This window comes from Centruroides sculpturatus, unplaced genomic scaffold, assembly GCF_000671375.1.
Source record: "Centruroides sculpturatus isolate CEXI.00-Female unplaced genomic scaffold, Cexi_2.0 scaffold256, whole genome shotgun sequence".
NCBI classification, from domain to species: domain Eukaryota; kingdom Metazoa; phylum Arthropoda; class Arachnida; order Scorpiones; family Buthidae; genus Centruroides; species Centruroides sculpturatus.
The window spans coordinates 420917-434365 of record NW_019384583.1 but is presented as its reverse complement, the minus strand read 5'-3'; the positions used below and the strand labels follow the sequence as shown (position 1 = coordinate 434365).

General features: G+C 30.4%; 1 protein-coding gene across 1 annotated transcript in view; it reads left to right on the top strand.

Moving 5' to 3' along the window:
• Positions 1-13449, top strand: part of LOC111624507 (KICSTOR complex protein SZT2-like) — a 317304-nt gene that overhangs the window by 221226 nt on the left and 82629 nt on the right. The window contains exon 30 of the mRNA XM_023367362.1: positions 2580-2772. Within this exon, the coding sequence (XP_023223130.1) occupies positions 2580-2772 (193 nt within the window). The remainder of the gene's footprint in view (positions 1-2579; positions 2773-13449) is intronic.

Genomic DNA, 13449 nt, shown 5'->3' with positions numbered 1-13449 from the left:
AAGATATTAAATGAAATAGATTCCAACACACACACACATCCACTGAATTTTTTTGCTTTTTTTTTACTTTTTTAGGTTTAGAGCAGTGTTCCACAACCGGTGTGCCGTCACATAGTGAAAGGTGTGACGTGAACTTTTACATATTCTGTTAATTTCAAATTTTATTTATATATTTTTATCACAGTTGTTGTGTTTCTTATGCTTGTATTTCTTTCTCTGCCACAGCACTGATGAAATAAGATGATATTTGTTTATTCTTTACTACAAGCCATGCATTTTTATGTATTTTAAGAAATTATATGTAAAAAAAATTGCTCACAGGTGTTGATGTCTGTTTAATAACGATAATAATAGGTTAGTGGCATTACATAATTCTATTAATAGTATCATATGATACTAAAACATAAAAACAAAAACAAAAATCATATGGTACGTTTTTGAGGGGAATAACATTTTGGTGTGCTGTGTTGAGTCATGGGTGTGCTGCAGGTAGAAAAAGGTTGCAGAACACTGGTTTAGAGGATCTCAAAGCATGGATATTTGCAAAAACTCTCTCATTTGCAAATTTGACACAATTCCAGTAGTTTTTGTTATTATATATTAATTTGGCGTGTTAGTCATCGTATTGATTACTAAGAGATGGAAACTGTGAAAAACCTCTTCTACACCTTGCTGAAGCAAAAGAAACAGTGGCACAAACTCCAATAGTTTTCCTTGTTATGTATACATAATAGCCAGGAAAGTAAAAACAGCTGAACATGTAAAATAAATTTAATTCTTTTTGAAACAGACCTCTTTCTACTTTAATAATTATTTATTCTGATAAAACAAAGGACAGAGTATAAATAATTAGTTTATAATTTATACTTTATTAAGTACAGGTAACCTCCATATAACACAGGAGTTATGTTCCAAAAAATTGCCATGTTATGCAAACCCATGTTATATGAAACAAAAAACTAGTGCAAAAAGGGGGTTAGATTCCAAAAATTAAAAAGCATGCTGTTAAATCCTTACTTAAATCAGATTTATTATTCTTTTTTTTCATAGGTAAAATACTTATTTATTATTTTAGTAAATATTTTACCAGAGGATTATTCATCCTATATGATGATCTCAGCATGAGCATCAACAACTGGTAACAGTTTTGGCTGCATTTGTTAATAGCGGTCACTCTGCAATGGGACTGCGCTGCTGTTTGTAGGCATTTAGGAACGACGGTGAAAGAAAGATGGCAGCGCCTGAACTATCAATAGTATTGTGATTGAGGAATCTATAATTCTAAAATGAGCTTTTAGAGTCAAAAGAAGGGTCCCAATTGTAAAATTTAACCATTAAATGGATTATTTGTTGAAAGAGCATTCAAAGTTGCCATGAAAACAATTAGAATGCTCACGTGGAGTTATGCAGAGGTATAAAAGAATGCACCCTTTATTACATTTCATGTTGTACGAGGGTTTTATCCAATTTCCGAACTGTGTTAGAGTGAATCCGTGCTATAGAAGTGCTGTGTTATACGGGGGTTACCTGTATTTAAAATATTTCATTACAAATTTACATAACTTACATAACATGTTACAAATTAATTAATTTTATGTGTAATTTAAAAAAGTTTTAAAAATAAAAATTCTGTAGCATTCTGATATATAATGTTTTAATACATTGTCATTTATTTAAATACAATCAAAACTCAGTACAGCAGCAATCAATATAATGATAAATCCCTCTACAACAATAAGAAATATAGTTCCCTATGCAATTTGTATAAACTTAATGTAAAACTTCTCCCAATTGAACAATATCCTCTGCTATAATAAATCTCTGTTTAGTGATACATTTTTTTACTGTATTTATAAAGTACACAATATTTTTATTTCTTTACAATGATGATAATGCAGTAAATTAAATTTTAATTAATTTTGATTAGTAGGTATTAATATAGACATGTGGAGTTTCCAGATTTAGCATGTTTTTAGTATTTTAGTGCCTAAACTTATTTAACATAATAAATTTCTCTTAGAAAGTGTACAGAGATCTCTTAAATCTACAAATAGTGTTTATTAAAATAATTAAACAGAGTATTCTCCTTAAGAAATTATATTTTAGAATTAATTTAGTTTTACTTAGATCATTTTTGACTAGGAAGATTCAGGTTCTGACTGGTTTTGGATTTTGATGTTTAACATATATTGTAGAAATGATACGCAATAAAATCTTTTAGTAGAGGATACTACACGTTTTTATAGAATAAACACTACATAAGAATAATATTACATGTTTTTCTGTTCTCTGTTCTAACATTAGCAAATTATGTAGAAATAACCCTATTTGCAGTGTGACAATGTTAAACAAAGAGAATGCTTTTTTAAAAACTCTCATTATAACAATAAATCTTTCTATAACAATATTTTTTCTTGTTCTGCTAAATATTGCTGTAAAGAGATTTGACTGTATATATATTTATATATTTTACAATAGTTTTCATTTTACATTTGATATTCTATTTATATTTAATAAATTATAAATAATGTAAACAAAATATATATTTTACTTTATATTATAACAATTAATGTTTACAGGAGAAGTGATAAAATGTTTAAAGTTATCATCTCTTGAAATCAATCTCAAAGATTTGGAAATTACTCTAGATATATTGTGTCTATCTTTACCACCTGAAGTAGAATATCCTCAGTTGCAATTCATTTCTCCCTTGTATGAACAAGATACTGAAAATATTAGAAATGAATGCAAAAATTGGCAATTATTACCAAAGTATGTACTTTTTAATTAATTAAACTTAATTATTTATTAGAATTATATCAATTACAACAACATTTAATTATTGAATTTATGATGATAATTTATTATTTTACTATTCTTTACTAGAATTATCATTTATTATTGTTACCTGAAGTGTATATTGTTTTAATAATTTATGATATTTAAATTAATATTTTAAAAATGTTTTTGGATTATATTTGTAGCATTTGATTTAGAATTTTTGTGTGTGAAATTTCATTAAAATAGAGAGAGAATTTTTATTTAATTGCTAAATACTAAAACTGTAAAAGATTGGTAATATATTTATGTATTTCTGGGAATATTATTGATACTGTAAGGTCTCTTTTTATGCGGATTATTTTTATGCAATTTTGAAGTTGTGCGGTTTGTATTTCATCCAAAAATTTCTTGGACAAACATACATGTAGGCTTGTTTAGGAAGCCCGCGTATAGACAGTCTCCAAAAATCGTGGAACGCTCAAAGCTCACTCCCTTTGTTCCGCTGACATATAACGTTTATGGATGTAAAGGACAGCTAGATCTACCTTAATCGCTTTAGTTCTTAGCAATTTTTGATATAAATGTAATTAAACATAAAAAATACTTAAAACTGAAAAAAACGAAAGAAATGCGTTAATTTTGAAGAAAAAGCTTCAAAAGTTTAACTTCCTTTGTCTCGGCCTTCTGTGAAATTTAACACCGATGAGTCATTGTTTACACATCTGGATGACCTTGAACATAGCTGGAGTTGGATTTCCCGACGCATTCTCATAGACGTCGCGGGAGGACAAGGGTTTAAAGTAGGGTGAACAATAGCTGGCCGTATATTTTTAAATATTTTTTAAAAGTTTGGAGACTTAAAAAACATTCCAAAAATTCAAAAAAAAATTTCAAAAATGGCCTTAAGGATCGTGTTTTATGTAACACTATGTAACCTGCCCGAGTTAACTCGGGCGAGGAACTAAAGGGGTTTTAATTAACTCTTCACATCCAGATGTCAGTGATTTGTTTTTAGAGTGAGCTTTTGCAATTCGGGGATTCCCCTTGTACATGATACTTACCATTGACAAGTCACTATTACATCATTCTGAGTTTCGCATTGAAAGGTATAAACTGTAATTGTTTTGAAATTAAATTTTATATGAATTTCTTTCAGACATTCAAAGTAATTTATTAATTAAGCAGCCTATTTCTTTTAATTTCTGCAAACTTTTTTATGCGGTTTTAAGTTAATTTTAACTCGTTGTTTTGGTTTTATGCGATTTTAGAAAATTACGGAACGTATCCCTACTTTTTCAAGGCAAGTAAAGTCTTTTTTTATGTGAATTTTTTTATATGTGCTTTTCTGTAGAACGTATCCACCGCATAAAACGAGACCTTACAGTATATTGTAATTTCTAATTTGAGAAAATTGAGTTATTTCAACTGAAATTTTGTTACTTTAAGTGTAATTTCTTTACAGCTGCAACTTGATCTTTATACAATAATTTTCATTAAAAATCAACAAGTATAAACATAATTTCATTAATGGCCATCAACATCTGCTATAATATCAAACATATTATACACAGGATAGGAATTATTGTTTGATTAGGAAATCATCAACATTTATTGATTTATGTTATACTGGGAATGCAATTCAGACCATATTATTGTCCCTCATTAGTCCATGTACAAGTTATACATTGTTAGCAATCATACATCTTTTTAGACAAATGAATATACATAATCCTAAAATTTCCTTCTCATGTCAGGACTGATACCAGTTTGGATTGAATTTATCGCATCCTAACTCGTGAATTCTATGGAATGTATCGGCAAAAGAGGACGTTTCTAATTTAGAGTGGAGAGTGTCTTTTGGCACCAGTAATCCACACAAGGTCTGTTTAACAAGTAAATCAATTTAATAAGCTATTAAATTGATTTACTTGTTTATTTGATTTAATTTATTGCCTCCGTAAATAAATTGAATTGAATTGAATTAATAAGCTAAAGCAAGGAGTACATAGAAACTACAGCCCATATACAGTTACACTATTCATCTTCATTTGATAGTACATTTAAGATCAGCTCGATATCAACTATCTAAGCACTTGTTCCTTAAAGTGACCGTGTACATATACTGAAACAAGAGAGAGAGTTTACGATCGAGAGTATAATACTTTGAGACTCAATGTTTCCAGATCCTATTCATTTGATATTGGTAAGATGATCATGAATTTAGTTGAGGTACTTTCTGGGTGATTCATATCTGGATGGGAGCGGGGAGAAGGACGAGAAGTCACAATTCACCAAGTCAAAGCTACTCCTGAGGGACTGATCACAAAGATCGGTGCACTCACATTATATGGGTATTTAGTGTGGGAATCTGATCAGATGACCATTTATTTGGTAGTGATGACACATCAAAGGTGTCATTGCTGGATGATAAAACTAGACAAAGAAGGTTTAGGATTTCTTTCAATTGTTTTTAGATTTCTTTCTTATACCAAGTTAAGTGTCAACTTTCTCACATATTGGCTATAATTTCACAGGTTGATGTGAGGGGAGGACTCTATCACTTTGATGACTTTAGAGATATGATTTCTTTAGTTATTTGCTGACAGTTAAGTTAACATTCAATAGTTTACAGTATTTTACTCCGTGGGAACTGATTGGAAAAAGAAGGGTTTCTAAAATGCATTGTTTTTTCATTAAAAATTTAGAAAAGGGTTCTCACAGATAAGAATAATTCCTATCCTAATCAAGCAATAATTCCTGTCCTGTGTATAATAAGTCTGGTATTATAGCAGATGTTGATGAAAAGTAAGAAACAACAACGAGGCATGAAGCAAATACAAGAAAAGTATAAATGTAAATGCTTGTAATGAGATTGAAGGCCAGTAGCATGAGTTTTAACCTTGAGATTAAATGTACTTTAATGTACCGAATTATTTTTGATGTGTTGTGTGAGAAATCAGGTTTGATATGGTTGAGTTATCAAACTATTATTGATTACAGGTCAGTAAGACCCACTCATGTTGTGAATGGATGGCTTGTAATATAAAATTTTAGACTAAAAATCTTAGTCTAGTCAGGACCGACACCAGATAGGGTAATTATTCACGCCCTAACTCTCAATATTAAAATTATAATAAAAATTTTAAAAAAAGGAGGGCTATTAGTTACGATGGGGAGTGTGATAGGTATGTACATCAGTAGGGTGTTCGATATTTAACTAAAATGAGCATTCACTTCCATTTTAACAAATAAAGGTATATTTAATAAACAAATAAAATTAAGAATTTAAATGGATATATATAAAGTAACCTAGAGGGCTTTGACTTATCTAACTGTAATGCTATTAATATATATTGAGAGAGAGTTTACATAAATATATTAATAATACCTCAGTTATACATATGTCCTTAGAAGGCAGAAGTTTTGGAACCAGAAGAGATCAGGCACAAAATTAATATATATGGCAATTACTGTAGAATGCATGCAGAGTTTGGCACGTAAATTCCTTTTATACAAATATTCTCTTCCAATGAGAATTAAGTAATTTGACCATCTGATGGGATGTCAAGATGAGTCTTATTTAGATATTCAGTCATAGGAGAGATAATGATCTTTCTCGGGAACTAACAGTCAAAAAGGAAATATTTGTTCTTGTTCTCCTTGACTTTTTTATAAAATAGAAGTTTCAAATTTAATATCAAANATTTTTTTGCGACCCACAAAAATATAAAATAAAGATATATACAAATTTGCATAAAAATACCAATTCAATATTCAGATCTCACAGTTGCATAAATGTAAATTTTGGAATAAACTACTGGTTAAGTTAACCAACCAATTTTGGATGATTAAATTTTATTCTATAGATCAGGACTTCTTAAACTTTTTTTATTCACGACACCATTTATGATTGTGATTTTTTCGCGGCCCAAAAAATATAAAATAAAGATATATACAAATTTGCAAAAACAATAATGGTGTACTACCACAATTCACTCTTGTGTTACAATGGAACAGAGACAACTGAATACACTAAAAGCAACAACACTACACTAGTTCACACTACAATCAGTGTTGCTGAATCATTGTCTTGCTGCATCAGAAGTGACACAAAGCGCAACTCACAAAACCTATGACACAAAGCGTGCCATTTTCAAACTCTCACAAATTATTTTCAATATTTTACATTAAAATCTCGCAACCCCAAGATTTCGCTAAGTGACCCCTAATGGGATCACGACCCATAGTTTAAGAAGCCCTGCTATAGATGAAGAAAATAACAAGCCAGTTGATTCTGATGTTGATAATCTTTATTTAAACTATATGATCTTTTAGTGTTGTATAGTGATTATAAATTATAAGAATTAGCTTTAATTTAAAACCACTACAGTTTTATGTTAATTGTCAGAGTTAAGTGAATCTTACTTTATTTACATTAACATAATAATTAATTATTTTTCAGTATAAAGTACATATATTAAAATCTTATAGATAGTGTCTACCATATCTTCTAATAAATATTTTTGACTATATTCCAATGAGTCTTACACTTTCACTTATTTTTATTTCATCTTGTTTATTATTACTCTTGATAACATAACTGCACAATACTATTTTTCAGTTAATTGGTTGATAACTATCCATTGAGTCAAAATAACTCATGCAATGAACACAGCTTATTTTTAGATTTGTGACAAGGTTAAATTTACTTCACAGATTGTTATTTTGTAGTTTAAATGAAAACTCATGTAACTGGCCCTGAAACTTGAAATCTGGCAAATAAGGCATCTTAACAAACTCTGTTCATTTTAACATTAAATTAAATTAATCAGAGAATCTTCACATGCATTCAACATTATATTTATATAACTCAGTTAATTAAAAATAATTAATACTTCAAAATTTATTAAGTTAGCTTTACAAGCTAAAATTGCATTACAGAATATAATGAGAACATTTGGAAATGAAGATTATTATACAGGTATCCCTTGTATAACACTATAGTTACATTCCAAAAAATTTCTGTGTTATGCAAATCTGTGCTATATGAAAGAAAGGACTAATGCAAAACATAGAGTTAGGTTCCAAAAGTTAACAAAAGTATACTATTCTTTTTGTTACTAAGAAAAATATGTTTATTAAAGCAATCAATAATTTATTTCAAATCAATAATTAACTAATAATCACAATTAAAAATACTGTATTACACATTAATTTAATATAAATTTCACTTAAACGAGAGTGTTTTCTTTTTACACAGTCTTTTCATCTTCTGAGCTTTTTTGTTGATTTTAATCAGAAATATCAGCAACATCTTAATTTTTTTTTATCATAAAAAATTTATATGGATGACAAAAATAAAAATGTGGTATTAATCAAAAATTTGTTCTAATGGGTCGTGTTTGTTCAGTCAAGTTCTTAGCGACTTTTTCTAAAATTTGTGTTCAAATACTGAATTGTTCAAGTACTGAGATACTGATGTATTTCATTCATCATTTTTACAAATGACAACTTATCTATTATTACAAAAAAGTTTAATAAAACTTACCTAAAAATGTTTAAACAAACTTTACTAACTATGAAGGTTAATCTATAAAAACAAAACACAGTGACAGTCTAAAAGGCTAAAGTCTGAAAACAACAATGACATCTGGTTGATAGGAAAGCTAGGACAAGGAAGAAAAAATTGCACTGTCAATTTTAATTAAAGTAAACCTGATGAAAGGCAAAACAAATTTAAAATTTTAATATTATAAAATCCATGAACAAATTTGGGACAACACGTGTGCTTACTTGAATAAAAATATAATCAAATAACAGGGTTTGTACTTAAAACTTGTGAAATTTTGTATGAAGGATTTTCCAAATTCTTGAACCATGTTAGAGCAAAATGAGAAACCATGTTATATGTGGATATTCCCAATTTTTGAATTGTGCTATATGAGGGATACCAGATTTTCATTCATTCATTCATGGGTGTTCTGTCCTAGGACAGGTCCGTGGAAAGCAGTCAAATTATAGAATTCTCCTTCTCCAACATTCTCTATTTCGGGCTTCCTCTTTTATTTCTTTATAAGTTTTGCCTAGTAAAACATCATCTATCAATACTTTTCTTTTTCTTCCTCTTTGTTTCCTTGCATCAATTTTTTCCTTCTAATGCCACTCGCATTAATCCTTCTCCTCGCAATATATGACCTAGCCAGTTATTTTTTCTTCTTTGTATTGTTTTTAAAAGAGATCTCTGTTCCTGGACCAAATTTAAAACATCTTCATTCTTAACCTTTTCTGTCCACTTGATTTTCTCCATTCTTCGCCATAACCACATTTCATATGCTTCAAGGTAGTTTGTTTCCTTTTTCCTTAAGGTCCAAGTCTCTGCTCCATATAAAGTTATGCTCCAGGAAAAGCATTTTATTAACTTCTTTTTAAGTGTTTGGTTCATTTTTCCAATAAGAAGGTTCTTCTTCTTATAAAAAGCCATTTTTCCAGCCCTGATTCGTTCTTTGATTTCTTTTTCACATCTGCCATCTCCCTGAATAATGCTGCCAAGATACCTAAAATGTTGAACTTGCTCTATTTTGTTTCCATCAATTAGGATTTTCAAATCTTTGCTAATTAGCTTTCCAACTTTCATCACTTTTGTTTTAGCTATGTTAATTTTCATTCCAAATTTTTTGCAAGTTTTGTTGAGTTTTGTTACCAAACATTGTAGAGTTTGTTCATTTGGTGCAAGTAAAGCAATATCATCTGCAAACCTAATACTTTGTATTAATTGGCCTCCAATTTTAATTCCGAGGCTGTCCTCACTTATGGCTTCATTCATTAATTCCTCAAGATAAATGTTAAAAAGAGTAGGTGAAAATGTACACCCTTGCCTGACTCCTTTTCCAATACTGCATGGTTTGCTTTCTCTAGTTTTTGTTTGGATAATGGCAGATTGATTCATATAAAGCAGTGTTTCTCAATGGAGGCGATAACGCCCACACGGGGGCGATATCGCCCCCATGTGGGCGTTTTTCCGTGTTGAGGGGGCGATTAGTAACAATTTATATTTTGGGGGCGAAAAACAATTTTCTGGGCGATATAGTAAAACATTATATTTAGAATAATTAAATATTTTATTCGTTATATCGTACAATAATTAAACAAATAACGTTATACTAGTCACTAGTCTATTAGATGCAGTACGAATTTGGCGTTAGCCTTGTCCCTTGACATCAAAATTTTGTAGTGAAGGGGGCGATACTATGTAACGGTTTTATTGAAGGGGGCGACGATTCGTTAGAGGTTGAGAAACACTGATATAAAGTGAAGCAATGAGTCTTTTATCTCTCCAATCTGTTCCTATTTTTCTTAAGATTTCCATTGGCTTTGTCCAGTTAACCATATCAAAAGCCTTTTCCATGTCAATAAAGCAAATACAGGTAACCCCCGTATAACACGGTAGTTACGTTCCAAAATATTGCCGTGTTATGCAAATCCGTGTTATATGAAACAAAGAACTAATACGAAAAGGAGGGTTAGATTCCAAAAATTAAAAAAAAACATGCTAGTATATTTTCATAATTAAGATAAATATCTTCATTAAAATTTTTTTAAGTGATACATATTAATATAAATTAAACAATATTTTCTTTGTCATCACTAAAAACACTATTAATTAACCAAGAGTGTTTTCTTTTTAGCAAGTTATCCTTATCCTCTGAGCATTTTTCTGCATTATCTTCAGATCCATGCTTTACCTTTTGCAAAATGTATGTAATTTTAGATTGCTTGCTTCTAGTTAAAAGCTCTTCATAAATTTCCTTATATGGTGCTAAACACTTAAGAAGAATAAAGCAACTATGGAATAAGGGAAAAACATTCGGCAACATCAGAAGCAGAAGCGTCGCGATCTGGCAACATTGAAACAAGTTTCGAGAAGGACCACCTTTATTGACATAAGGCGAGAAGAGAAAATTTACATACTTAAGTACTAATAGTTCACGAAAATAATAATTTTCGTAAACTATTATTAGTTAAGTATGTAAAAATTTATTACATTTCCTGTTGTACGAGGGTTTTACCCAATTCTCGAACAGTGTCAGAGTGAATCCGTGCTATAAAAGTACCGTGTTATACGGGGGTTACCGGTATACGTATCCTTATTAACCTCAATGTTTCTTTTATAGATTGTTCTCAAGAGGCCAATAGCATCCCTTGTTCCTTTTCCTTTTCTGAATCCAAATTGTTCTTCACATAGAAATGTTTCAGCTTTGTTGTAGAGTCTTCTGTTAATGATTTTAAGAAGGATTTTTGAGGCATGTGAAATTAAACTAATTGTTCTAAAATCACTACACTTTTTAGCTTTTGCTTTCTTTGGTATAGGTATCAAAATACTTTGAGCAAAGTCTTCAGGCCATTCTCCTGTTTTATATATGAGATTGCATAAGTCTGTTATTTTCTCGATTCCTTCCTTGCCTAACCCTTTTAGAAATTCAGCTGGTATTTCATCTACTCCTTCTGACTTTTTGTTTTTCAATTCTTTAATTGCCAATCCAACTTCATCTTTCATGATAATAGGTCCTCTTTCATCATTAGCTATTTGAGAAGATTTTTCCAATTTTAACTCTTTAGGTTTGGTGTTCTTTCCATAGAGAACTCCAATATATTCTTTCCAATGGCCCATTATATCAGTTGGGGTTAAAAGTGCTTTTCCATCTTTGTCTTCAATACTCAGAATTTGGTGGGTGCGATCATTTGTTCAGTTCTTCGATTTCCTCACATTCCTTACTTAACCAAGCTTCTCTAGCTTTTCCAGTTTTACGCCTCAATTCATTATTTAGCTTCTTGTACATCATTCTCCCTTTTTCATTATTTATATTTTTCCAATTTCTTCTTTCATCCATTTTCTCAATCATTTCTTGAGTAATCCAAGGTTTTTTTTTATTCTAGTACCATTTACATATCCAAGAAAACTTTCAGCCGATTCCTTTATTGTATCTTTAATTCTTTTCTAATTTTCGTTTGGGTCAAACTCACAGTCAAAGTCATACAGAAGTTCTTTTAATTTATATTCCAGGTTTTTTTTAAAATTTAATCCAGTATTTCCATTTAGCTTTTCCAAATTCCATCTTTTTATTGTTTTGGCTCTCAAAACTTTTTTCAATTTCATCACAATATCTGCAGTTAATAAGTTGTGATCAGAATCTGCATCTGCTCCTGGATATGTCTGAATTTTCTTGACTGCATTCCTAAAACGACTTTGAATAAGAATATGATCTATTTGATACCTTCCAATGTCTCCGGGCATTTTCCAAGTGTATAGTCGACGTTTGGATTGTTTGAACCATGTGTTTCCAACTATTAATTGATGCTTGGTTGCAAATTCAACTAGTCATTCTTCTCTTTCATTCCTATTTCCTAGCCCAAACTTGCCCACAATTTTTCCATCTCCTCCTCCTCCTACAGATGCATTCCAGTCTCCCATAACAATTAGGCATTTTTGTTTTATCATTTTCTATTATATCTTCAATTTGGTCATAAATTTCTTCTACTTCTTCATCGTCATAGTCTCTAGTAGGCATGTATACTTGAAATATCATCATATCCATGGGATCGCTTTTTATTTTAATCATTAAAATTCTGTCACCTCTGCATTCAATTCTTTCAACTGAGTTTTTTACCTTCTCACCTAAAATAAATGCTACACCATTCTTTCCTTTAGTTCCACAAGAATAAATAATCCTGAATTCATTGCTAAAAAATCACCACTGTCCTCCCATCTGACTTCACTAAGCCCAAGAATATCCAAATTCTGCCTCTTCATTTCTTTCTTGACATTTTCCAACTTACCTGGTCGAAGCATGGTTCTTACATTCCATGTTCCTATTCGAATTGTTTCTATGGGGGTTTCATGTGGTGACGACCTGGGAAGCCCCATAACTTCCCCTGCCGGGCGTGACACCTTTCTCTTGGAGATGAGTCCCATATTTGCCAGTACGATAAATAGGTTTTCTGCTTTTCATTAACAAGGGAGGTATAGCAGATTTTAACTAATATGATTCAAAATGTTTAAAAATGGAAAGAATTATATTTGAAATACAGTAGAGCGTCGATTATCCGAAAGTCAATCATCCGAAAGAATTCCAGTCGGCAAATTTAAATATTCGCCAGTGCTGTGGCGCTGCAATCTCTGGCTGTGTGTTGGGCTACTCAAATATTTTACATTTTTGATACTAAATTAACTTCTGAAGTATAATTTTTTATTGTTTTTATATTTTTCAATATATTTATTTTGTTCGTATAAAATAAAAAAATAATTTTTAACGATACAATAGTCTTTGTTAAGCTTAACAGCAATGAAAATTCAACGCGAAGGGACACGCAACGGAGAAAAATGTCAAGATGGGATAAATTAATATATTTTTTCGTACATAATCGGTTATCCGAAACATCGATCTTCCGAACAACCCCAGTCCCCAATTGATTTGGATAATTGACACTCTACTGTATAGTATTTTGAATGTAATTCTTCTTAATTAAATATTTTTATTTCTATTTATGCATCATAAAACAGTTTGATCTGCAACAAAATTAGGCAATAATATACAAATAAAAACACTCTAACAAATTCTTTCAGCAGACTGATGAAAAGTCCAGAAAAACAAACACTTTTAGTCTATGTCT